The sequence below is a fragment of the Hemiscyllium ocellatum genome, chromosome 28, assembly GCF_020745735.1.
Source record: "Hemiscyllium ocellatum isolate sHemOce1 chromosome 28, sHemOce1.pat.X.cur, whole genome shotgun sequence".
Taxonomy (NCBI): domain Eukaryota; kingdom Metazoa; phylum Chordata; class Chondrichthyes; order Orectolobiformes; family Hemiscylliidae; genus Hemiscyllium; species Hemiscyllium ocellatum.
Genome location: NC_083428.1, coordinates 41312251 through 41339940, shown reverse-complemented (window position 1 = coordinate 41339940; position 27690 = coordinate 41312251). Strand labels below are relative to the sequence as shown.

Genomic DNA, 27690 nt, shown 5'->3' with positions numbered 1-27690 from the left:
TCTTTGTGGGTGATTGATCAAAACCTCTGGATAACCTTAACTCCGTACAGACTAACATTAATAACAACTTGGTCCAGAGTAATTATGAGCAATATTTTCCATTATAGATTAATATGATGGGTTTTGTCTTATTAGGCTGTTTATCATAATGGTCACCCTCATCATTGGATGTGTGGAGGTCTGCATTCTGGCATTAGCCTCCGGATCCCCATTTAATCCAGCGTTGGATGATGGCTGGAATAATTGGAAATCGTTTCATAATAAACAGTACGAAGAGGTAAGAAGTTAAATGTTGACCTTACTTCAAAGGTTGCATTAGAAACATTTCAGAGAAGGTTAACTCAACCTTCTCCTGGGAGAAAGAGATTATCTTAAGATGATAGGATAGACAGATTGGGCCTGTATCCATTGAGAGGAATGAGAGGTGATCTTGTTGAAATGTTGGCAGGGTGGTTGTTGAAAGGTTGTTTCTCTTTCTGAGTAAGATTAGACCCAAGGGTCAACGATGGGTTTCCCATTTAAGATGGAGATAAAGAGAAATCTTTTTCTCTGAGCGAGGCATTAGTTCTTGAAGTTTTCATCCTCAGAGAACCGTGAAGTTAGGTTCATTAACTCTTTTAAAGCATGAGTTTAATGGAGTCAAAGGTTATAGGAGGTAAAGAAGAATGTAGAAATGAGACCATCGTCAAAGTGACCTCAGTCTTATCAAGTGGCGAATGTTTGAGGGGCTGAATGGCCTACTTCTGTTCTTAATTCCACATTTGTAGTTATGTAAGGAATAATGTTGATAAACATTGCAACAATTTCACACATTTTGAATTCGATTGAAAAAAAATCTGCATTATATATAGCACCTAGTAAAATAAATATAATATCCCAAAGCACTTCGCAGGAGCTTTTTCAAAGAAAATCTGTCACATGTCATTTCAGGTGAGATGAGGCAGCAAATGAAAAGACTTGTAAAGGAGGTAGGTTTTAAGGAACATCTTAAGGAAGGGAAGTGAGGTTAAGATGTGCTGAGATTTCCAGAGGGAAATCTAGAGAAAATCAAGATGAACAAGAGTTCTGAAATGTAGAAACCTGAAATCTTGGAGGATTGTAGGGCTGGAAGAGGTTACAGACATAAGCAATGTACATGGATCGATGTCAAAGCATGGTGAAAACATCTGCATTGAGGCCTTACTGGACAGACTTAGTTAGAGACAAAAAAACCTGCAAATGCTGGAGTCCAAAGTAGATGAGCAGGAGGCTGGAAGAACACAGCAAGGCAGACAGCATTCAGGAGGTGGAGAAGTCAATGATTTGGGTGTAACCTTTCTTCTGGACAGACAGCAATGTAAGTAGGAAAGAACAGGAGTGATGGGGCAGAGAATTGGGGGTGGGGGGGAGGGAGGGGAGGTGGTGAGCATTAGGACACAGACGTAACAGTTTTGCATGGGGTAAGGTCTACCAACACTGTAGGTGGGAGGTTAACTGGGACAGCATTAGAATGCTGGAAAAACTCAACAGGTCTGGCAACATGTGTGAAGAGAAATCAAATTTAACATTTCGGTTTGAGTGACCCTCCCTCAGAACTCAGTATTGGAATGATTCAGTTCAGAACCCCCCCTCAGTTATTAATAATTCCTTATCAGGTATTTATCTGCTTATTCTCTGAATTAAAATTCAATGCATCGAAATGACTGTTCAGCTTGCACAATCTTTCTGAGATTGATTGTTTACAATGTGTATTCCTTTACATAAATTTTGATTATGTTGAGGAATGCTTCATCAACACAATTCAATCTTTAATGAACAATAATTTGTAGAGGGGATCAAATGCCAGTAAGTTGCAAAATGATGAGATTCTGAATTGTTCTGTACTGGGCAGTTACTAGGCTCCAGTCAAAGCTAAAGGATGTATAAACTTGTCTTTTGCTTCAGTCCAATGAGGAGGCTTTATTTTGAAGGTGTGCTCTCTGTAAAAGTTCAAAACAATCTGAACAAGTCCAGGAAGACTGTCACGTTTATCACTGCCACATGACTCACCTCTTAACACAGACACAGTCCCAACATAACATGCACCAACTATAAACATAACACAGATCAGCTGAAAAATGAAAACAGCTTTAAATATTTGTCCCAGCAATTGTGCAACAAAATGTATATTTATCTCTCGCTGTTTCTTTTACAGACCTCAGCTATGTCAGGAAATAGCTGAGGCTTTGTTCCACTCAGTTTCTACTTCAGCTCTGCCTCATAATAGCAACAGATCAGAAAGCAAAGGACTGCAGGATTAGGAGTGTACCATTTCCTCCCTTGAGCTTGTTCTGCTGTTCAATGAGACCATGGACTGAATTTTAAAAGGGCTGTGGAAGTATTAGAAACGTTGTTCACAAACTGACTGACCTTAATGAGAAAGCTGCCCTCGAGTGATAGTGCATTGCAGTTGGCCTTCAGAAACTGAATGGGACTTCCAGCCTTCAGTGGGAGCGAGTTCAGTCTCTGAGAGCTGCCAGCAGGCCCAGTAGCCAGCTGCACCCACTGGGAAGCACTGGAACTGCGTACAACACCAATGATGATTAGCTTCAGCCCAATGCCCCAGGCCCTGTGAACATGGGGGAAGGGGGTTCCTTGGAGATTCTAAGTGGGGGAGAGTTGGACAATCTTTGAGTATGGGAGACCATCCATTTTCAAAGGATCATTGGCCACCATTTTTGCCACCTCCACTGGGATGCCACCATCATGCCACACATATTCCCATTCCCCTCCCTTGTCAGCCTTCTGCAAGGACCCTTCCTTCTGGGATACCCTGGTTCATTCTTTCCCGACCCCGAACACCCCTGACACCCCCATGGCACCTTCCCGTACAACTGCAAAAGGTGTAACACATGCCATTCACTTCCCCCCTCCTCACTATCAAAGGGCCCAGCCATACATTCCAGGTGAAGTGTGATTTAGCTGCACTTCACTCAATCCAGTCTATTGTATTCACTGTTACAGAGTGATCCCTTCTACATTGGAGAGACAAAGTGCAGACTGGGTGACCATTTTATGGAACACTTATATTCTGTCCACAAAAATGATTCCAAACTTGCAGTTGCCTGACACTTTAACACCTCTCCCTTCCCCCCCCCACCCACCCCATTTGCTGGCCAACATCTCTGTCTTCAGCTTGCTGTAGTGCTCCAGTGAATCTCATGGCAAGCTGGAAGAACAGCACCTCATTTATTGGTTGGGGAAATTTGCGGTATTCTGGTCTCAATATCGAGTAGGTCCTGACCACCTTTCCCCATGTTCTTACCGCAGCACCCACATACCAGGCCTTGTCATCACATAGGCTGCTAGCAAAAGGAACACATTGCTAACCAAATGACCGCCCAATGCTCTCTTGAATATCTCCACTATACCTCCTCCACTGCATTTCCAGGCAATGCATTGCAGACCCGAACAACTCGCTGTGTGAAAAAGTCCATATATCATAGGTTTTCTCATTCACTTAATCTCCTGATATCTCAGTAATTTTATGCCCCTGTCTACACATCTTCCAGTGTTGTTTATCTTGATGTCATTAGCAAATTTGGATCAGTGGCTTTCCATTCCGCCATCCAAGCTGTTCAGAAATTTATTGAGTAGTTGTTTTGGGGTAGGTGACATTGGGAACTGGATTGCAGTAACAGGAGATGACAATCTAAGAGACTCAGTGGTTAGCAATGCAGCCTCACAGCTTCAGGGACCTGGTCTTGATTCCAGTTTCGGGTGACTGTCTGTGTGGAGTTTGCATGTTCTCCCTGTGTCTGTATGAATTTCCTCCAGGTGCTCTGATTTCCTCAAATAGTCCAAAGATGTGTGGGGGAGGTGGATTGGCCCCACTAAGTTACCCACAGTGTCCGGGGATGTACAGGCTAGGCAGATTAACCATGGGAAATGCAGGAATGGATTTGTTTAGGGAGGGTTGGCCTGGATTTGGTGTTCTTTCAGATGGTCAGGGTGGACTCAATGGGCTGAGTGGCCTGTTTCCACACTGTAGGGATTCTATGATTCTATAATTGTCAGCAATATGATTCCAATTAACCCAGGCCCTTTGACCAACAAGGAGAGAAGATTCATAGAAAGACGGAATTAAAGATTTCATCAGGTAGAATGTTTGCATGTAAGAGTGTCACTAAGGTCCTCGTGAGTAGCCTTTAAAACAAAGACAACATTACAGCCACTGTTTCCCTCCAACGTGATGGTCGATTATTGGTGCAGAGTGGAAATTTCATGAAGGAGACTGGACAGGGGCTCATGGTATGAAGCTTCAGATTCTGAACAGCTTCCAGTGGTGATGCTGTCCTTGAGGACATAGGTCTGTTGTTAGTGAGTACCACTGTCCACCACAACACAGGAGATCAGAACTTAACAGGAATGGGAATGTTAATGCGGCATGTAAAACCTTTCGTTTTTAAGTGTGCAACTGAAGTGATTAAAACACCCAAATTTACAACAGTAAAAGAGATTAAGATTTAATTTTGGCTTAATCTTGCTTTTAGCATGAGAAGGATTATAGAAGACTGGTTTGGGAAGACAATAGGAGATACATCGAACAACACAATCTGGAGCACGCGATGGGGAAACACACCTTCGCTGTGGGAATGAACCAATTTGGAGATCGGGTATGTACTAAGTAGAAATGAAAGATACCATCTTCTGAACTTTCAATGAATGAGAAGTGATAGTGCTGCGTAGAATGAATGAGAAGCAAGGAAGCTTCTGCCTTGTCAGTTTACAATGGCATTTTTTGACAGTAGATGCTAGACATCTGAGGTAAAACAAATACATGAAACATTCATCAGGTCTGACAGCATCTGTGAAAATGGAAATACGTTGGTATCTCACCAATGATGCGCAACAGCATGCTTAAGAATCCCCAAACGAAGTTGCTAGGAAATCTCACAAACAACTCCTGTGTACCTAAATGGAACTTCATTTTGTTTTCTGTAAGGATACATGGGGAAGTGATGGCCTCGACTATTAATCCAGAAACTCAAATAATATTTGGGGGACCCGGGTTCAAAATCCACCCTGGCAGATGGTGGAATTTGAATCTAATAATAATCTGGAATTAAGAATCTACCAATGACCATGATTCAATTGTCAGAAAAACTCATCTGTTTCACTAATGTCCTTTAGGGAAGGAAATCTGCCATCATCTGGCCTACATGTGACTCCAGACCTACAACAATGTGGCTGACACCCAACTGCTCCCTGAAAGGGGCTAGCAAGCAATTTAGTTCCAAGGAAACTAGGGACAAGTGATAAATGCTGGCCAGCCAGCGATGCCCACGTCCCATGAGTGAATAAAAAAATTTCTACCTACTTGCTCAGGAGTTTGGAAGCAGGTTGGTAAGTTGCAACTCCTGTCAATCCCATGAACCAGATTTCTTACTGGAGTTTAGTCAGCTAAGCAATAATTTACATGTCAAATGTATTTTTCACATGGAAAAGCATCTTAAAGTGCTTTGTGAACAAACTTAAGTACTTTTAAGTTACTTTAGAGTAACTTAAGCAACAAAATATAGGAGACTTGAAGAAGAGAGCTAGTTATAGATGTGAGTTATCTGTGCTGCCATCAGTGACCTAGTGAGCCACATAATTAAGGATGTATAGAGACTTTTAAATCAAATATTAAGGGCAAGAAATTGAAATTGAGACAATGTGCTCAACTGAAGAATAGTGACAAGGCACAGACAGAGAGGCATTATAAATATCATTAAATGACAAAACTGAAGGCTGTTTCTGAATGAATCTGGCATTGAAATAAAATAGATGAGCTAATCACACAAACAGAAATAAAATAGCACAATCTGGCAAGGATCACAGAAATGGGGCTGCAGAATGTCTTAGATTGAAACCTGAATATTGAAGAGTACAGGACACTTAGAAAGGGTAGGAACCTAAATGGAGGGATCACTCTGTTAATTAATGATGGTGTTAGCATAACAGAGTGATAGCCCAAGTTCAGGGACAGCAGTTTGGGTAGAGATGAGAAGTGATAAAGACAAGTTCACTTGTGGGAGTGGTGTAGAAACCACCCCACCCCCCAACATAGTAGGATAGAGAATAAAGGATGAAATAATGGAATCTATCAGAAAGGTATGGTGATAATCATTGGGGTTGTAAATCAACACATAGACTGGAAAAATCAGATAGTCAAAGATAGCCTAGATAATGAGCTTATAGAATCTTTCAGGATAGTTTCTTAGAATTGCATGTTCTGGAAGAAAGTCATGACTGCAGTTGCTGGAGATCAAAGTTAAAGAGTGTGGTGCTGGGAAAGGTACTTTTCAGGTGTGAAAAGCACAGTAGGTCAGGCAGCATCCGAGGAACAGGAGAATCAGCCATTAGCTCTTTATGATGAAGGGCTCATGCTCACAGCACTGATTCTCCTGCTTCTCGAATACTGGCTGGCCTGCTGTGCTTTTCCAGCACCACACTCTTCAGTTCACATGTACTAGAGCTGACCAAAGAGCAGGTTAGACTAGTCCTGATATTGTGCAATACAATGAATGACCTACCTCTAGGTAGCAGTGATCACTATATGATTGAATAATAATATGACAATATAGAGAAGTAAAAATCTGGTACATCAACATTGTTAGGACAATTATGAGCACATGATGGTGAACTGGTAAATTAGGTTAAGTGATAAGTTAACAGAAATGCAGTGGCACATACTTAAGGACAAATTACAGAATATGTAGAATAGTACTTTGCAATGAGCATGATAAACTTCAAGGGAAGCACCTCCATGCTTTGTTAACTAAAAATGTTAAGGATAAGTTCAAACTTAGCAAAAGAGCATTTACTGTAGAAAGGTGTGTGGCAGGTCAGAAAATTAGACAAGATATTAAAGAAAACAAAGAATGACAAGAATATTAACAAAGATGGAAAGTATTAGAGAAAGCTAGCTAGAAATATAAAAACAAATAATTAACGTTTCTATAGCTACTTAAAAAAAGAGTTTGCCAAGTGAAGTTAGCTCGATAGAAAGCACATCCAGGGAATTACAAATGGAAAATAAGAAGGTGGCAGATGAACTGAATAGGTTTAGTTTTGCATCAGTTCCACTATAGAGATTACTGTAAAGATTGCAATGAGGTCAGCCAGACACAGTCTTAGCTGTAGGAAATGGAAAGCAGAAGAATTCAAGACATTACAATCACCAGGGAAGTAATAGCGAGTAAATTGTTGGAGTTATTGGTTCAGAAATCCACTAGATCCTGATGCACTTTATTCTCAGGTCGTAAAAGAAATACAGGTGAGAAAACTGATGCATTTTAGTTTCCAGAATTCTAGATTTGGAGAAGGTTGCTCAGATTGGAAAATACAGAATATAACTTCTTTATTTGAAAAAGGAGACAAAAACAGGAAACTACAGATCAATTAGCCTAGCATCAGTCAGAGGACAGATGTTAGTACCTGTTAGTAAATGAATTATGATCCAACACTTGGAGTTGTGTATAGACCTCCTAATAATGGTCAGGACCAGGGACGCAACCTGTACTGGGAAATAGAGAAGGCATGTCAGAAAGGCAACATCACATTGATCATGGGAGATTTCAATATGCAGGTGGACTGGGTAAATAATGTTGCTAGTGGATCCAAAGAAAGGGAATTCATGGAATGCTTACAGGATGGCTTTTTGGAACAGCTTGTCATGGAGCCCACGAGGGAGCAGGCTATTCTGGACCTAGTGCTTTGCAATGAACCAGACTTTATAAAAGATCTTAAAGTAAGGGAACCCTTAGGAAGTAGTGATCATAATATGGTAGAGTTCAGTCTGGAGTTTGAAAGAGAGAAGGCAAAATCGGATGTAATGGTGTTACAGTTAAATAAAGGTAATTATGAGGGCATGAGAGAGGAACTGACAAAAATAGACTGGAAGCAGAGGCTAACCGGGAAGACAGTAGAGCAAAAATAGCAGGAGTTTGTGGGTATAATTGAGGACACTATACAGAGGTTCATCCCCAGGAAAAGAAAGATTATCCGGGGAGGGATTAGACAACCATGGCTGACAATGGAAGTCAGGAAATGTATTAAAGAAAAAGAGAGATCCTATAAAGTGGCTAAGAGCAGTGGGAAATCAGAAGATTGGGAAGGCTACAAAAACAAACAGAGGATAACAAAGAGAGAAATAAGAAAGGAGAGGATCATATATGAAGGTAGGCTAGCTAGTATTATTAGAAATGATAGTAAAAGTTTATTTCAGTACATAAGAAACAAATGACAGGCAAAAGTAGACATTGGGCCACTTCAAACTGATGCAGGAAGCCTAGTGATGGGAGATAAGGAAATAGCAGGAGAACTTTGCGTCAGTTTTCACAGTGGAAGACATGAGTAATATCCCAACAATTAAAGGGAGTCAGGGGGCTGAGTTGAGTATGGTTGCCATTACAAAAGAGAGAGTGCTAGAAAAGTTAAAAGGTCTTAAAATTGATAAATCTCCTGGCCCCGATGGGATACACCCTAGAGTTCTGAGAGAGGTGGCTGAGGAAATAGCGGAGGCATTGGTTGAGATCTTTCAAGAGTCACTGGAGTCAGGAAAGGTCCTGGATGATTGGAAGATGGCTGTTGTAACCCCCTTGTTCAAGAAAGGATCAAGACAAAAGATGGAAAATTATAGGTCAATTAGCTTAACCTCGGTTGTTGGCAAAATTCTATAATCCATCATTAAGGATGACGTTTCTAAATTCTTAGAAGAGCAGAGTCTGATTAGAACAAGTCAACATGGATTTAGTAAGGGGAGGTCATGCCTGACAAACCTGTTGGAATTCTTTGAAGAGGTGACAAGTAGGTTAGACCAGAGAAACCCAGTGGATATGGTCTATCTAAACTTTCAAAAGGCCTTTGATAAGGTGCCACACGGGAGGCTGCTGAGCAAGGTGAGGGCCCATGGTGTTCGAGGTGAGCTGCTGGGATGGATTGAGGATTGGCTGTCTAACAGAAGGCAGAGAGTTGGGATAAAAGGTTCATTTTCGGGTTGGCAGCTGGTGACGAGCGGTGTCCCGCAGGGTTCAGTGTTGGGGCCACAGCTATTCGCATTATATATTAATGATTTGGATGAGGGGACTGGGGGCATTCTAGCGAAGTTTGCAGATGATACGAAGTTAGGTGGACAGGCAGGTAGTACTGAGGAAGTGGGGAGGCTACAGTAGGATCTAGACAGGTTGGGACAGTGGTCCAGGAAATGGCTGATGGAATTCAACGTGAACAAGTGCGAGGTCCTGCACTTTGGCAAAAAGAATAAAAGCATAGACTACTTTCTAAATGGTGAGAAAATTAGTAAAGCCAAAGTACAAAGGGATCTGGAATGCTAGTCGAGGATTCTCTAAAGGTAAACATACAGGTTGAGTCCGTGATTAAGAAAGCGAATGCAATGTTGTCACTTATCTCAAGAGGGCTGGAATATAAAAGCAGAGATGTGCTACTGAGACTTTATAAGCCTCTGGTTAGGCCCCATTTGGAGTACTGTGTCCAGTTTTGGTCCCCACACCTCAGGAAGGACATACTGGCACTGGAACATGTCCAGCGGAGATTCACATGGATGATCCCTGGAATGGTAGGTCTAACATATGAGGAACAGCTGAGGATCCTGGGATTGTATTCATTGGAGTTTAGAAGATTATGGGGAGACTTAATAGAGACGTACAAGATAATACATGGATTGTGAAAGGGTGGACGCTAGGAAATTGTTTCCATTAGGTGAGGAGACTAGGACCCGTGGACACAGCCTTAGAATTAGAGGGGGTCAATTCAGAACAGAAATGCGGAGATATTTCTTCAGCCAGAGGGTGGTGGGCCTGTGGAATTCATTGCCACGGAGTGCAGTGGAGGCTGGGACGATAAATGTCTTCAAGGCAGAGATTGGTAGATTCTTGTTGTCTCGAGGAATTAAGGGCTACGGGTAGAACGCTGGTAAGTGGAGTTGAAATGCCCATCAGCCATGATTGAATGGCGGAGTGGACTCAATGGGCCGAATGGCCTTACTTCCACTCCTATGTCTTATGGTCTTATGGCCTAAGTCTCAGGAAACCAAGCAGCAACATGGCTTTAAAGGAAAATTGTGCATAACCAACTCATTGGAGCTCTTTGAAGAGATAACGTGCTGTAGATATGTAGGGGAATGTGAATGTATAGAACTTAGAATTCCAGAAAGTATTTCATCAGGTTATTTTGGGCGATTAGCGTTTATGATGTAGGGATTGACGTGTTGGCATGGAAAATCCAACAGGAAACAGAAAATTGGTATACATGAGCCACTTTCTGTTTGGTGTGATGTAACTAGTGGTGTGCTACTGGGATGAATGCTGGACCCTCAATATTTTGCAATTCCCTTAAGTAACTTCAATAAAGGGACCGAACGCATGGTTGATAAATTTACTGATGACACAAAGATCAGTAGGAAAGTAAGTTGTAAAGACAACATAATCTGTCCCTTTATACCTTCCTTAATTGAAGGGCAAAGATTCAGTTGAAGCAATATTGAAAGGCATATTATTCAACTAGAGGGAGGTGCAGAGTTCTGGGACGATCAGGCATCTGGATGGCCTCGTGCATGAATCACAGATTGCTCATATGCAAGCCGAACCAGTGATCAAGAAAACTAATAGAATAACTTTGTTAATTTGAAGGGAATCACATACAAGTGTAAGGAAACTATGTTTCAGTTCCTGAGATTACAGCAATATTAATGTGTGTACCATGTTGTTCTCCTTATTTAAGAAAAGCTTTCAATACTTTGGAGGCAGCTCAGCGAGCACTTACTCCACTGATACTTGTAATGGATGGGATCTCCTGAGAGAAAAAGCTGGACAAGCTAGGCTTGTATCCACTGTAATTTAGAGGAAGTGACTTGATTGAGGTATTTTCAGATCCTGATCGCTTTGACATGTATAAAATGGATGCCATTCCACAATGGTCAGAAGCTTTCCCCTTTCAACATCTATCTCTCTCAGTTTGAATTGTCCCTATGGGAGCATGTTCAAATAATGACTGAAATAGCTGAGTATCAAACATAGCCTTTTTATTCAGTAACCGATGTAGTGCAGTTTGAGTTGGAATGTAGTATTAATGAATATAGTGAGCTGGTGAGTGAGTGAGTAAAGATAGCTATAAGGCAATATCTCACATCCCCTTGTTCTGGACCTCCCTCTCTATGCTCCTTCCTCCACATATATGCTTCAGTGTCAGGCAAATGTTTCTTGCCTCATGATGCCTCCAGTCTAAAACATCTTTGCACAGTAACATCACTTCAAGATCCCTGCAGCAAATTTGGGAAACCAGTTCTTATCAGTTTTCTGACATCATAGACATGTACACAGCCAAACATACAGACACGCGCACATACACACACACACACACACAGACAGAAATACATACACACACACTCAACAACATACACAAACACACATATACACACATACATACAAACACATAAATTTACACAGACATTATGCACCTTTCTATACCACATATATAATATATGTATATACATACACACACACACACACACACACACACACACACACACACACGTGCATGCACGCACAGTTTAAAATCCAGCAGGACTTGTGGTTGCAGTACAATCATGAAATGCGCTGCACTTTGAGTAGGAGGTCATGTTTCCATACTGAGATTTCTGATAATATCTTCCAGCACCTTCCATGCCAAGTCTCACTACCTCTTTAGGGGGCTATATGGCAGTCATTTTTCTCCTGTGTAGTAACACCAACTTTTGTGGCCTCTCCAAATCCATCTAACTCTGAGCAGTGAGCACCTTATTCCAACTACCGACTCCCTGCAGCATTAACTGCTAGTACTCTCGGCATAATTTCTGAGATCTACAGAATTCTTTGGTGAAACTTACCAACCTGCTTATGAATGTTCCCCACAAATCTTGCTTAAAATACAAAGGGGTTCTACTTGTGATTTCTTTTCTTTCTTGTGTTGAAGCAAGAAACTGAACTATGCCTACGAAGTGGAAAATCCAGGATACGGATGTTTGAAACTTTACAATTGCCATTCTCGGCTACACTCTGCTAACAGAGTCTATCTGATGACTGATTCTTGGAAATTCAAAATGTTTACTTTTTGCACCCAGGGGATGAAAGTTATGCAAATTCACCGTGAATTTATAAGCAAAATAAAATGAGTCTTTAGATCCTGCTAAGTTACAATTTCAGTTATTTTGACTTTCTAGACCTTCGATGAGTTCAGGCAGCTTTTGTCTGCATCCAGCATAAACAAAGCTGAGAAAATGACTTCCAAAGTGTTTACAGGACAGCAGAACATCCAACTGCCGAGCACTGTTGACTGGCGTCCCAAAGGTTATGTCACTTCAGTGAAGGACCAGGTAAAGATGAGGGGAAATGTTTCTGATGCTCATTAAACTGAGATGTTTTGAAGACCTGTTAATGCCATACAATATTAAAATCATGCTATTTGACCTTTTTTACAGGTAATATAAGCAACACGATCAGTTTGCTGGGATGATCTGAAATCTGGATGGTTATGTAACAAATTGCACATGACAATACATCAAGGCAGAAATTGTGACAATTTATTTTGTACATTACAATCAAATAGAATCTCAATCTTGGACAATACACCTTGACATTTGTTTTTTCCTTTTTCAAAGAATTATTATTGGTTCTGGGAATCTTCCTCTCACCTCTCTGTCTTCCTCCCGTGCACCTTACCAATGTCGGGGGAGCCTGAAAGAAGCATCTCTCGCACTGATCCATCCTCTCCTTTAATGATTTCCATTCCTCTGCTTCACCCTGTTTACCAGCCTTCCCTTTCACCCTGTTTACCAGCCTTCCCTTTCACCCTGACAGGAATATACTTTCTCTGGATTCTTGTTATCTCATTTCTGAAGGCTTCCCATTTTCCAGCCGCCCCTTTACCTGCGAACATCTGCCCCCAATCAGCTTTCGAAAGTTCTTGCCTAATACCATCAAAATTGACCTTTCTCCAATTTAGGACTTCAACCTTTAGATCTGGTCTACCCTTTTCCATCACTATTTTAAAACGAATAGAATTGTGGTCGCTAGCCCCAAAGTGCTCCCCCACTGACACCTCAGTCACCTGCCCTGCCTTATTTCCCAAGAGTAGGTCAAGTTTTTGCACCTTCTCTAGTAGGTACATCCACATACTGAATCAGAAAATTGTCTTGTACACACTTAAGAAATTCCTCTCCATCCTAACCTTTAACACGATGGCAGTCTCAGTCGATGTTTGGAAAATTAAAATCCTCTACCATAACTACCCTATCATTCTTACAGATAGCTGAGATCTCCTTACAAGTTTGTTTCTCAATTTCCCTCTGACTATTAGGAGGGGGTGGGGGTGTCTATAATACAATCCCAATAAGGTGATCATCCCTTTCTTATTTCTCAGTTCCACCCAAATAACGTCCCTGGATGTATTTCCGGGAATATCCTCCCTCAGCACAGCTGTAATGCTATCCCTTATCCAAAATGCCACTCCCACTCCTCTCTTGCCTCCCTTTCTATCCTTCCTGTAGCATTTGTATCCTGAAACGTTAAGCTGCTAGTCCTGCCCATCCCTGAGCCATGTTTCCGTAATTGCTATGATAGCCCAGTCCCATGTTCCTAACCATGCCCTGAGTTCATCTGCCTTCCTTGTTAGGCCCCTTGCATTGAAATAAATGCAGTTTAATTTATTAGTCCTACCTTGTCCCAGCCTGCCCTGACTGTTTGACTCACTTCTGTTCTCAGCTGTACCCGTCTCAGATCGATCTCTTTCCTCACTATCTCCCTGGGTCCCCCCCCACCCCACCCCCACCTTACTAGTTTAAATCCTCCCGAGCAGCTCTAGCAAATTTCCCTGCCAGTATATTAGTCCCCTTCCAATTTAGGTGCAATCTGTCCTTCTTGTACAGGTCACTTCTACCCCAAATGAGATTCCAATGATCCAAAAATGTGAATCCTTCTCCTATACACCAGCTCCTCAGCCATGCATTCATCTGCTCTATCCTCCTATACGTCTTTTATATTTCTGCTTCTGTCTCAACTTTTTATCCTTGATTTGAGTCCTGAACAATGAGCTTCCTCATGAAGCTTCCTCCAAATTAAGAAGATGTCCTAGACTATTTCCCCACTGACTGAGACTTTTATTTCTTTGTTAGGGGCAGTGTGGTTCGTGCTGGGCTTTCAGCACTACTGGAGTACTTGAAGGTCAAGTCTTTAATAAAACAGGAAAACTCATTTCCCTGAGTGAACAGTACCTGATGGATTGTAGCAGAGCTGTGGGAAATGCAGGTTGTAATGGTGGATCTGTCCTGGCAGGATTCCTATTTATAAAAGAAAGAGGCATCACTTCTGAGCAGTCTTATCCATACACTGCGAAGGTAACTTTTCTCTGAAACGTCACTGTTTGGCAGTTGTCAGATAGTTCGAATAGACAGAATGCTGCCTCAAATTTCTCCAGAAATCTACATTTCCAACAGGTTATGGTAACAGTTGTCAGGAAATTCCTGGAAATCATTTGGATCTCAGTTTTCTCTGACTTGCTTTTTGTTTCAGGATGGCAATTGTACGTTCAACCAGAGTGATATTGTTGCTACTTGCAAAGGCTCGCAGCGGATTCCATCTGGTTCAGAAGTGGATTTAGCTGCAGCAGTGGCTACAGTTGGACCAATATCAGCTGGTATAGATGCAGAGCATAGATCGTTCATGTTGTACAAATCAGGTAAGAAGCAAATTAAAGGGACTCATGCCTGTTTACGAGAGTAAAGCAGCAGGGAAGCATGATTCATGTGTCACGAAATGTCAGGTCCAAGCACCATCCAAGGGTTCTCAGATTTTGCCTTAATAATTCTGGGATCTGCCAGGACCCGCCCCTTTCCAGCAGTCTCCAGAGAGCACACAGCGGGATTCCTGGGAGAAAATGACAAAGGAGGTTCTGACAGTGCACTTACTGTTATGAAGCAGCTCAGTGGTGTATGTCTGTTGCTGGCATGCAGCAGGCAGTTCAACTTGTTATGGACCTGACCAGACCCCCTCAAAATATTTTAAGATGGTGGCCATGACTTTTGTTTTTCTTTTTTTAAAGGCAAATGTGAAGCGCTGTGTTCCAGATGTAATGCAGCTGGACAAACTGCTCCATCTGAAGGAAAACAGTGGGGAAAGTGAGGATTGCAGATGCTAAGAGATCAGAGTCAAAAAGTGTGGTGCTGGAAAAGCACAGCCAGTCAGGAAGCATCTGAGGGACAGGAAAGTTGACATTTCGAGCATAAACTCTGCCTCAGAAATGAAGATTACTTCCTGATGAAGACCTTATGCTTGAAACGTTGACTCACCTGTTCCTCGGATACTGCTTGGCTGGCTGTGCTTTTCCAGCACCACACTTTTTGACACATGAAGAGAAGCATAGTTTATTTAATCACTGTAGTTAAAATACAAACAAAACAAAGAAGAACTTTGAATAACTTATCTCTATTGGAAAACTTAACTGAATAATAGGTACAGTGACAATTATTAATTAGCTGTTCCTATGTAGCAGCGTCCCATAAACACACCCCTTGGCAAAATGGCAATTTCAGACACAGATTCTCACATGCAGTTCTTCAATCCAGGAGGAAATAAAATCCAGAGAGTAGCAGCCGGGAGACATTTACTGATGCTTCCAACTTTGTTGAGACCCAACAGCTTCTGATGCTACTGAAAAACCAAAACCCAGAGACCCTGAGAACTGGCCACACCCATTCAGGCAGTTCAATAAATATCAAGGCCTCCTAACCCCCTGTTTACTGAAGTGGTGTTCGCTCGCCAGCTCAGTGCCTCTTGTGCAATCTCTCTCTTGAAAGAAGCCAGGACAAAATAACCTCCTAAGCCATACCTTCATCACAAGCTTCATTGCTGACTCAGACCTCTATATCCTGTTTTACGTTCAGCTGGTCAATGCTAGCTGTGATAACTCATGTGTGGAATAAGGCTCCCTGGAAGTAACAATATTTCCCCATTGTTCTTTCACCTTCCTCCACAAAAACATAAATGATTTTGTAAGCGGGATTCGATTCGGGGCTGTTGTTGTTACACCAAATAAAACGTGCTCAGTATAGTTATTGCAAAATGTGCTGAACACCTCAGTGGAAGCGGGGGAAGCAGAAACAATCTTCGAGGAGAAAGTGAGGCCTGCAGATGCTGGAGATCAGAGCTGAACATGTGTTGCTGGAAAAGCGCAGCAGGTCAGGCAGCATCCAAGGAACAGGAAATTCGACGTTTCGGGCATAAGCCCTTCATCAGGAATGAGGAGGGTGTGCCAAGCAGGCTAAGATAAAAGGTAGGGAGGAGGGACTTGGGGGAGGGGCGTTGGAGATGCGATAGGTGGAAGGAGGTCAAGGTGAGGGTGATAGGCCGGAGTGAGGTGGGGGTGGAGAGGTCAGGAAGAAGATTGCAGGTTAGGAAGGCGGTGCTGAGTTCGAGGGATTCGACTGAGACAAGGTGGGGGGAGGGGAAATGAGGAAACTGGAGAAATCTGAGTTCATCCCTTGTGGTTGGAGGGTATGGGGGAAGATGAGGCGCTCTTCCTCCAGCCGTCGTGTTGTTATGGTCTGGCGATGGAGGAGTTCAAGGACCTGCATGTCCTTTGTGGTGTGGGGGGGGAGTTAAAGTGTTGAGCCACGGGGTGGTTGGGTTGCTGGTCCGGGTGTCCCAGAGGTGTTCTCTGAAACGTTCCGAAAGTAGGCGGCCTGTTTCCCCAATACAGAGGAGGCCACATCAGGTGCAGCGGATGCAATAGATGATGTGTGTGGAGGTGCAGGTGAATTTGTGGCAGATATGGAAGGATCCCTTGGGTCCTTGGAGAGAAGTAAGGGGGGAGGTGTGGGCACAACTTTTGCATTTCTTGCGGTTGCAGGGGAAGGTGCCGGGAGTGGAGGTTGGGTTGATGGGGGCTGTGGACCTGACGAGGGAGTCATGGAGGGAGTGGTCTTTTCGGAACGCTGATAGGGGAGGGGAGGGAAATATATCCCTGGTGGTGGGGTCCGTTTGGAGGTGGTGGAAATGATGGCGGATGATACGCTGTATATGGAGGTTGGTGGGGTGGTAGGTGAGGACCAGTGGGGTTCTGTCCTGGTGGCGGTGGAGGGCATCGTCGATCACGTCTGGGGGGAATCTCAGGTTCTTGGACTCCTCCATTCGCCAGACCATAACAACACGACGGTTGGAGGAAGAGCGCCTCATCTTCCGCCTGGGAACCCTCCAACCACAAGGGATGAACTCAGATTTCTCCAGTTTCCTCATTTCCCCTCCCCCCACCTTGTCTCAGTCGAATCCCTCGAACACAGCACCGCCTTCCTAACCTGCAATCCTCTTCCTGACCTCTCCACCCCCACCCCACTCCGGCCTATCACCCTCACCTTGACCTCCTTCCACCTATCACATCTTCATCGCCCCTCCTCCCTACCTTTTATCTTAGCCTGCTGGACATACTTTCCTCATTCCTGATGAAGGGCTTATGCCCGAAACATCGAATTTCCTGTTCCTTGGATGCTGCCTGACCTGCTGCGCTTTTCCAGCAACACATTTTCAGCTCAGAAGCAGAAACAATGACTATCTCAAATATGAAAAGATCTAACACTCTCCCCTTGACATTCAATGGCATTGCCGTTGCTGAATCCACCACTATTGAAGTACTGGCCAGAAATTGAACTAGATTATCCACATAAGAAAAGGAAAAGATCCCACTCTTTCATTGGAGAGAGACAACTGGTGGTTGTTTAAACTAATGGTCACCATTTTCCATGGGAGGGGCAAGGCTGAGAAAAGAGAAAGGTTGACAAAGTCGTTTATGGTAAGCTCAGCTATATGTGCATTGAACCCAATCTGTCTACCAAACCCACTGCCCAGCTAACAGAGCTGACCGATCCTCATACAATCATATAAGTACAATGGCTATAGTTGCAAATCAGAAGCTAGTTAATGCACCACCTGGTTCTCCAAAGACTTTTCCTGACAAGTCAGGAAATGCAATGGATTACTCCCCAGTTGCCTGGATAGGTGGAGGTCCAACACTATTCAGGACAAAGCAGCCCATTTGATTGGCACCACATCCACAAGCATCCACTCCCTCCACCACTGACATTGGCAACGGCATGTGCCATCAACAAGATGTATGACAGAAATTCATCAAGCCTCTTTAGCAACTTGTAAATACATAGAAGACTATCTAGAAGCAGATAGGCAGCAGATATATATGATCACCACTACTTTCAAATTAATTTCCCTCCTCACCTTCAGGCCATCAGTGACATGAATGTCATTATTCAGTGTTACTGGGTTAAAATCTTGGAATTCCTGTTCCAATTGCATTGTGGATCTATCTCCACCAGATGGACTGTAGTGGTTCAAGGAGGCAGCTCACCATTCCCCTCTATCGAGGACAACCCAGGATGGGTGATAAATGCCAATCCAGCCAGTGAAACCCACGTCATGGAGTCAAAGAGATATACAGCACAGAAACAGACCCTGGGGTCCAACCCGACCAGATATCCCAACCCAATCTAGTCCCATTTGCCAGCACTTGGCTCATATCCCTCTAAACACTTCCTATTCATATACCCATCCAGATGCCTTTTAAATTTTGTAATTTTACCAGCCTCCACCACTTCCTTTGGCAGCTCATTCCATACACATACCACTCTCTGAGTGAAAAAGTTGCCCCTGAAGTCCCTTTTTTATATTTCCCCTCTCGCCCTGGACCTATGCCCTCTACTTCTGGACTCCCTCACCCCAGGGAAAAGACCTCCTCTATTTCCCCCTCTATATCCACGCTATTCATGATTTTATAAACCTCTATTAGGTCACCCCTCAGCCTCCGACATTCCAGGGAAAACAGCCCTAGCCTATTCAGTCTCGCCCGATAACTCAAACCCTCCAACCCTGGCAACATCCTTGTAAATCTTTTCTGAACCCTTTCAATTTTCACAACATCCTTCTGATAGGAGGGAGACCAGAACTGCACACAAAATTCCAAAAGTGGCCTAACCAATGTCCTGTACAGCTGCAACATGACCTCCTAACTCCTACACTCATTGCACTGACCAATAAAGTCAAGCATACCAAATGCCTTCTTCACCATCCTATCTTCCTGCGACTCTACTTTCAAGGAGCTATGAATCTGTTCTCCAAAACATGAAAGAATATTTCAAAAAACAGACACTCACACCCACACATCCACATGCGCACAATCACTTGGTCACACACACACACACACACACACATTTGTAGGGTGAATTTGTACTTGCAGAATTACATTTTATTTTGCCCAAAAACTGCATAACCCCATGTAACATTCTGTTAAACTCAGTTTAGAAATAGTCTGATCTAACATTTGGGACACAGACAGACTTTAACTTCACACCTTTAATGCATAATGCTAAAAATCACACAACACCAGGTTATAGACCAACAGGAATAATTGGAAGCACTAGCTTTCGGAGCTTTGTTCCTTCGTCACAACCACCTGATGAAGGAGCAGCGCTCTGAAAGCTAGTGCTTCCAAATAAACCTATTGGACTATAACGTGGTGTTGTGTGATTTTTGACTCAATACAAAGAGGTTGTTGCCCACTTGTGGGAGAGTTGAAGACCACAGGGAGTATCTCAGAATAAGAGGGCACACATTCTGAACAGACATAAGGAAAAACCTCTTCTCTCAGAGAGTAGTGAATTTGTGCAATGCTTTACTGCAGAGGGCTGTTAAAGCTGTGTCATTAAGTATATTCAAGACTGAGATGGACAGAGTTTCAATCAGCAAGGGGAATGAAGGGTTATGGGGTAAACCCAGGAAAGTGGAGTTGAGGATTATTAGATCAGCCACAATATCATTGAATGGTGGAGCAGATTCAATGGACTGAAAGGCCTACTTTTGTTCTTATTTCTTATGGTCATACTTGAAAATTGGCAGACCCTACATTAGCTAAAACTATAAGTCTGAAATCTCCTGTGACAGAACTTCAGATATCTAAACGTCATAATCTGTCTGATTGTATCATCTACCAAGAGCAAAGCCTGAAACTTCCACTGACATGTGGAAGGAGTAGAAATATGTTAAGGTGAAACTAAACAGCAATCTGTCACATCGACAGATGGCCTACCCACAATCCATTGCACTGGGCCACTTCCAATGTTTTGGACATTCCACGTGTGGCACTACATGAACTTTAACCTGCAGAGAGGAATGGTATTGGAATGATAGTCTGCTTTTCTAAAGGGGACATTTGTAAGTCAAATAGGGTTGAAGCAAAAGATAGAAGAATATAAGTTTCATCACTGAGGAATCTCTTCAATAGAAATTAGGACCGCACCTCTGTGCTCAGTTGTACCTTTTGATATTGGATTGACTGCATCTATCTAGGGTTGAGATGGATAATTTTACTGGAAATACCCATACCCACACTTAAGCTGACTGTAACTATATTAGGGCACGTGCTTAAGAAACCCATTACTTCCACAGTCTTTCCTCCCAATCAGCACAATCTTAGGAAGGTGAGAGTAGCTTTGATGACTATCAGGGAGGTAATGGCATAGTGGTATTATCAGTGGAATGCTAATTCAGAATAATATTCTGGATACCATGGGTTCAAATCTCACCATAGCAGGTTGTGGAATTTGAATTCAATAATAAGTTGTAAATAAGAGTCTAATGCTGACCATGAAGCCATTGCTAATTGCCAGGGAAAGCCCGTTTGAGACTCTAATATCCTTTATGGAAGGAAATCTGCCATCCTCATCTACATGTGATTCCAGACCCATAGTGATGCACTTGACTCTTAACTGCTTCTGGGAGTTAAGAATGGGTAATAAATGCTGGCCGACCCAGCGATACTCACATCATGTGAATGCATAATGTTAAAAAATTGTTCAGGTTATCCATGTACAGAGATCAATATAGGAATTCACTCCAACCCTGATCCTGCAAATTAGAATTTCACCTTCCACTAAAACTTGGGCAGCACGGTGGCACAGTGGCTAGCACTGCTGTCTCACAGCGCCTGAGACCTGGGTTCAATTCCTGACTCAGGCGACTGACTGTGTGGAGTTTGCACGTTCTCCCCATGTCTGCATGGGTTTCCTCCGGGTGCTCCGGTTTCCTCCCACAGTCCAAAGATGTGCGGGTCAGGTGGATTGGCCATGCTAAGTTGCCCGTAGTGTTAGGTAAGGGGTAAATGTAGGGGTATGGGTGGGTTGCGGGTCGGTGTGGACTTGTTGGGCCAAAGGGCCTGTTTCCACACTGTAAGTAATCTAATCTTCATGAGTTTTTGATATTTCACACACAAAATTCCAGCTTTTATTATTGTGGAACATTTAGAAATTCTGCAGTAACAATTATAAATATTTATTTTCTAACAGGAATATTTTATGAACCTCGCTGCAGTACAACCAAACTGGATCATGGGATTTTGGTCGTTGGATATGGAACTGAAAATCAGAAACCATTTTGGATTGTTAAAAACAGGTACATCACAGAGTGGATGTGGGAGCAAGGTGTTAAAGACATCTTAATGCTGCCTTGGAGTTTAATTTTCTTTATAATTAAGGCTACAGAGTCAAAACCTGCCGTCACACTGTAGTAGGCTCAACTCTTTTTGTCCACATCGATTGAAATTTATTGTCCAGCTGTTAATGTTTCAAAGAAGTCACTCTGTAATTGGTAATAAAACTAGAAATACTTATCAGGTCTGGCAGCATCTGTAAAGAGGGAAGCAAAGTTAATGTTCCGGAACTTTCTTCAGAACTGAGAGAAATTAGAAGGAGCCAAAGGTTTTAAGCAGGTAAAAAAGGGGACGGTAAGATAAAAAATGAACTAAAGTAAAGATCTTTAATAAATGGGAACAGCATGTTTCCCATTTCTGATGAAAGATCATTGGTCTGAACCACTTGGATTGCTTTTGTGGGGAGCAGATGATCCCCCTGTCAAAGCTAAAACTCATTCAGCACTGACTTAACTTTAAAGCTGACTGTTTCCTGATGTTTCTAATCTAATGGCAGCATTAATTACTCAAAAGTGGAGCTTTCACCGCTCAGGGAGAGAATATCCCAACAGAAAGATTGCTGGCCTATCAGATTGACCGGCCTTTCTGTTATCACAGCAGCACCATAAGATTATAGCAGTGACTGCTGGGACTACAAGCACTCCCACTAAGGAAGATGATGTCTCCTGAACTCACAGCTATGTCTAGGCAAACGCTGAGAGAGTACATCTGGGAATTTGGTTCAAAGTGGAAATTCAACTGGTAATTTTTTTTCAAGTTCATTTTGAGAGCATAAGTTAGATTTAGACCTAAAATGGATAGGAGTTAAGTTAAAATTGATTATTTAAAAAGGCAGCTGTGATGGCAGTTATCTGTCAATCACCTGAATTTGAATTGAATTGATTGTCACGTGTACTGAGGCACAGTGAAAAGCTTTGTCTTGTGAGCAATACAGGCAGATCAGGCAGTTAAGTAACATAGATAGTAAATGCCTGAAATTGCTTGCCTGAAGTAAGTGACTCATCAAAGTTCTGTATTAAAAAAAGTTGGTTTTTAAAGCACATGGTCAATGTGAAGGAACTATTACCTGATAAGTCAGAGACAGAGAGAATATATCTAGGAATGTGATGCGCAGGGAAAAGAAGTGCTTAAAGTATGGTCTGATGCAAGAGGCAAAGTCTCCAAAGCAGATGGTGAATGGAAGGAGGTTATGAGGCATGAATTGAGAGGCTGACTTGCAGTGAGACCAGGAGTACAGTGATGCCATGGTCCACAACCTGACCCAAGAGCAAGGAATTGTGTGCAAGATTTATTCAGGCTCCCTTCAAGAGTTTAACTGGACTGGAGGAAATGTCCCATAGCCTGAAGCGGTCAAATGGAATTAAAAACCTGAAATAACTTGTGAGGACAGGGGCCAAAATCTTGATCATTATCTCCTGAAATTTAATCATTCGAGGGGTGTCCCAGTTGAAGTCTGTTTAACAACCATTTACAAGCTACATTCACACAGATACTCCTCTTATAGGGGAATCCAAATAAGGCAGAATTGCAAGACACCACAGTGGCTCAGTGGTTAGCACTGCTGCCTCACAGCACTATGGTCCCAGGTTTGATTCCAGCCTTGGGCAACTGACTGTGTGGAGTTTGTAGGTTCTCCCTGTGTCTGCGTGGGTTTCCTCTGAGTGCTCTGGTTTCCTCCCACACTCCAAAGATGTGCAGGTCAGGTGAAGTGGCTATGCTAGGTGCGTGAGGGAGATGGGTTACTGTTCAGAGTGTGGGTGTGGACTGGTTGGGCTAAAGGGCCTGTTTCTGCACTGTAGGGAATTTAATAAAAAAAGTAAAACTGAGCCATTCAGGAGCAAAGTGAGGCAATGCAATTTCACATAGTGATGTAGAACTCTTTCCCTCAAAGCTCAGATGCTGGGATATTGAAGTTTTTCAGACTGAGATTAATAGGTTGTTTTCAGCTAAAGCTTTCAAGGAATACAGAACAGATAAATGGGGTTGTTACAAAAGTCAGCCATGATGTAATGAAAAAATGCAGCAATCTCAGAACTAAATAGTCATTCCTGAACCCATAAGCCATTCAAGAGATCTCTATCTCTCAGTCTCCTAAAATATAAATTAAAATATTGCTTTGAATTGTCATTTTTCTCGCTTGATTTTGAAAGGCATGACTCACCAGGACTGTAATGCAAGCTTATTTTGTTTGCTTCAGCTGGGGAGCAAGTTGGGGCAACAGAGGATACGTTCACATGGCTAAGGACATGGATAACAACTGTGGAATTGCTTCCAATGCAGTTTACCCTGAGGTTTGAAGGTTCAAGCATCAGTTGTAACTGGATAAAACTCCAACAGCAATAATCAGACTACATCTGCCTGGAGCTCTGATTTTATGGATCATTGTTAACCATATCATCATCATTTATCTTTGTCATTGTACTTATGCAGAGTTAGTTACAGAATATTCAAAAAAATGCTATAATTAAGACAAATGAAAGCCTACATTCTGGTATCAATGAAACGATAACCATACCTCCTTCAATAACAACACAAAGGTTCACACTATTGCAATCACCTGTTTATTGTAATACTATGATGTCTTAAACTATTATGTTGTGTAATGTGTGGACACGAATGTCTGTATGTATAAGCAGCACTGATCTATGTAGTAAAATGTGCCAGCAGTGATTCTGTGTCTCTTACTGTGTTTCCAATTGCATTACATCCTGTAATATATCAGCGGTCAAATGGAATTAAAAACCTGAAATAACTTGTGAGGACAATGGTTGACCCACACACCATTTCCTCTGACTTCTCCCAACGATCTACTTTGATGTTTGATGTATTGGGCATCCTTTTGTCTTGCGAGACCATTGGTCTGTGCCTGGGAAGTCTTGCTTCAATCTTTGTTGGCAGAGCAGTGTCTTTTGTGGGTGTAGATGCCCCCGCGGGAGTGGCAGTTTCAGCTGCAGTGACTGCACTTGGAGGTGCTGTCCTCCGGTATAGTCTTAGAGTCATAGAAATGTACAACATGGAAACAGACCCCTCGGTCCAACTGCCTATGCCGACCAGATATCCCAACAAATCTAGTCACATCTGCCAGCACCCGGCCATATCCCTCCAAACGCCTTCCTATTCATATATCTATCTAAATGCTTCTTAAATGTTGCAATTGTACCAGCCTCCACCATATCCTCTGGCAGCTTATTCCATACACGTACCACCCTCTGTGTGAAAAGCTTGTCTTGTAGGTCTCTTTTATATCTTTCCCCTTGCACCCTAAATCTATGCCCTCTAGTTCTGGACTCCCCGACCCCACAGAAAATACTTTGCCTATTTACTTTATCCATGCCCCTCACAATTTTATAAACCTCTACAAGGTCACCCCTCAGCCTCTGACGTTCCAGAGAAAACAGCCCCAGCCTGTTCAGCCTCTCCCAATAGCTCAAATCCTCCAACCTTGGCAACATCTTTGTAAATCTTTTCTGAACCCTATCAAGTTGCACAACATCTTTCCAATAGGAAGGAGACCAGAATTGCACGCAATCTTCCAACAGTGGCCTAACCAATGTCCTGTACAGCTGCAACATGATCTCCCAATTCCTGTACTCAATACTCTGACCAATAAAGGAAAGCATACCAAATGGCTTCTTTACTATCATATCTATCTGCGACGACACTTTGAAGGAGCTAAAGGTCTCTTTGTTCAGCTAACACTCCCTAGCACCTTACCATTAAGTGTGTAAGTCCTATTAAGATTTGCTTTTCCATCTGCCACTTCTCAGCCCATTTTGCTGCTGTTTTCTCAGCAGGTGATGGTTGATAGCACCATCCAAAAACATGACTTCACCATCAAATCGTACAACTTCTGCACTGTCGGGCTGCTTGTCCAATTTTTAATTCTCGTTCAGACACAATTCAGAAGGTGGAAACTTATTGTCTGTCACCTGTTCCCTCTCCACCAATTCCTTGCTGGTCCTCTGGCTGCTGTCTCAAGTACTTGGGACCTCCACGTCCTTCAATGACCTTTTGATTGATTTTGCTTTCTCTATCCCAATATCGTTTCTTTTACCAAAAATGATGGAATGATTTCTCATAACATATATTGTCTCTTACTATGGTTTCTGCTGCTGAAACACTTTACTAGGCTTTTAGTGTTTGCAGAATCATTTATTTCAGTGCATTTCTGACTGACTTCCTACATTATACCCTCCATAACCTGAACTCATCTAAAACTCTGCTTTTCTTTTCCCAGCTTGAATCAGATTTCATTCACTTATCACTCTGTGTTGATGACTTACTTTAGCTCAGAATTCACTTAACTTTAAACTTTATTTTTCTTCTGCACAGACAAATCTCTCTTTGGTCTCTTTTCTCTTTCTCTAATAAGATTACCTCTGCAACTTTCTAAAACATTATAACTGTTCAGCAGCCATGCTTTCCTCCAACTCCACACCATCCTTCATTCCCAGTTATTACCTCTCCACCATTGGTGGTATGTCTTCACCTGAATAGATGTAGAACTGCCTTTGCAAATCTCTTCTTTCTCCTTATTAGGCTCCTTCAATATGTACATTTTTGACCAAGTTATTCGTTACACATCCTGAATATTCTTTTCTGTGGACATGTATCTTATTTTTCTGATCATGCTCCTTTGAAGAGTCCCAGTGTATTTTCCTATCTTAAAGGTCATAGAGTTTTACAGCATTGGAATTGACCCTTCGGCCCAACTTGTCCATGCCATCAGGTTTCCCAAGCCAAACTAGGCTCATTTACCTGCGTTTAGCCCATTTGCCTGCATTTGGCCCATATCCCTCTAAACCTTTCCTATTCATGCACCCGTCCAAATGTCTTTTAAAGGTTGTAACTGCACCTGCATCTACCACTTCCTCTGGCAGTTCATTCCACACGCGAGACATTCTCTGTGTGAAAACATTGCTGCACAAGGCCCACTCCGACGTGGCCCTGCATCACATGGGCTCATTTCCCATCGTTTCTGAGCTGGGCCAATGGAGTTTCTTGCATTTTATCTCCACCTGTCTGGGACTGGCCCCAATCGGCCTGGAGCAAGACCCTCCCCAGCCCAGGGATCGGTCCATACTGGCCTGAAATACCTGCAAAAAAACAGCAATATTTGGAAATGAAAGTACTGGTCTTATTGGAGCATGGTTCTGAGGTATACAATTCAATTTAATGTAGTTTACCATAGCCCGAGCATATTAAAGGGAACGCTCTGGAATCAGGGACCAGGAGGCTTCTGGGAAGGTACATTTCCCATTTAAATGAATGGGTTCGCTCCTATCTGTGGTTTCGGACTTCTACTGTTGGAGCATATCCCCCGTGGGTTGGGGGGGTCTACTGAATTTGTTTCTTTTATTGCAAAAGTATACTGTATTCATTAAAAGAATTGTCTTTATGTACATATCCAGGTACTAAAGCGATTCTGCACAATCTTTGCACATAAAGAAAGCCAAACATTGAAATTTGAGATCCCCTGCAGCTGCAGACACCTAAAGCATTACCTACTCCTGCAGGACACTCACCTTGAGGCAAAGAGAGGGTCTGTGGCAGCTGGCTTAAGCTTATATGTACCCCTCAGCCTGGATCTTGGAATGTGCTAGTCTACAACACTAGGTCAAAGTCAACTCTTTACACTGGAAGATAAACAAATATCAGGCACATCACAGGGTGTCGTTCACTGAATTGATGGTCCTCCAGGTGCAGTCAATGTTTGTTTCGGAGTGTGTTCCAGAGAACAGCGTGAAGAGCACAGAGTCTTGCATCATGGGATAAACCTCAACAAGCATCACTCCAAAAATCAATTGACGGGTAAGCTAGCTCACATTGCAACGTTTCACTGCGTAGCTTGTCAACCCAATAAGCAAAGTTGCATCACTTCACATCAAATGCTTAATTTTGTTGCTGTTTTGATGCTAAATGAACCATGAAAACGTGTCAAACATAGATTCAGTGATGACTATGCTGAAGTAGTTCAAATCAACAACTACATGAAAATTTGAGACAGGCTGTTTAAGAAATGTCAAAAACAAATCTGTTCAAAAATGAATGAGGGATGACGGGTGGAAATTACAGACCGAATGAAAGCCCAGGCCAAAGTGTGTTGAGGTGTAAGTCAGAACAACATTCCCTCTTAGGGGCCACAGCTAG

The 27690-nt window shown here is 42.6% G+C and overlaps 1 protein-coding gene across 1 annotated transcript; it reads left to right on the top strand.

The window, feature by feature from the left end:
• Positions 1–148: 148 nt before the first annotated feature.
• On the top strand, positions 149–23837 carry LOC132829188 (procathepsin L-like). The gene is made up of 7 exons (XM_060846550.1): positions 149–277; positions 4512–4634; positions 12221–12373; positions 14171–14392; positions 14568–14733; positions 21398–21503; positions 23738–23837. The coding sequence occupies exons 1-7, from the start codon at positions 149–151 to the stop codon at positions 23835–23837; spliced, it is 999 nt and encodes a 332-aa protein (XP_060702533.1).
• The last annotated feature ends 3853 nt before the right edge of the window (positions 23838–27690 follow it).

What these genes read in the sequence shown, in the direction of transcription:
- LOC132829188 (XM_060846550.1), top strand. Translation starts at nt 149, where the DNA reads ATGGTCACCCTCATCATTGGATGTGTGGAGGTCTGCATTCTGGCATTA. An exon ending in GTTCATGTTGTACAAATCAG is followed by an intron (nt 14,734 to 21,397) that starts GTAAGAAGCAAA and finishes ATTTTCTAACAG; the next exon opens with GAATATTTTATGAACCTCGC. An exon ending in TTTTGGATTGTTAAAAACAG is followed by an intron (nt 21,504 to 23,737) that starts GTACATCACAGA and finishes TGTTTGCTTCAG; the next exon opens with CTGGGGAGCAAGTTGGGGCA.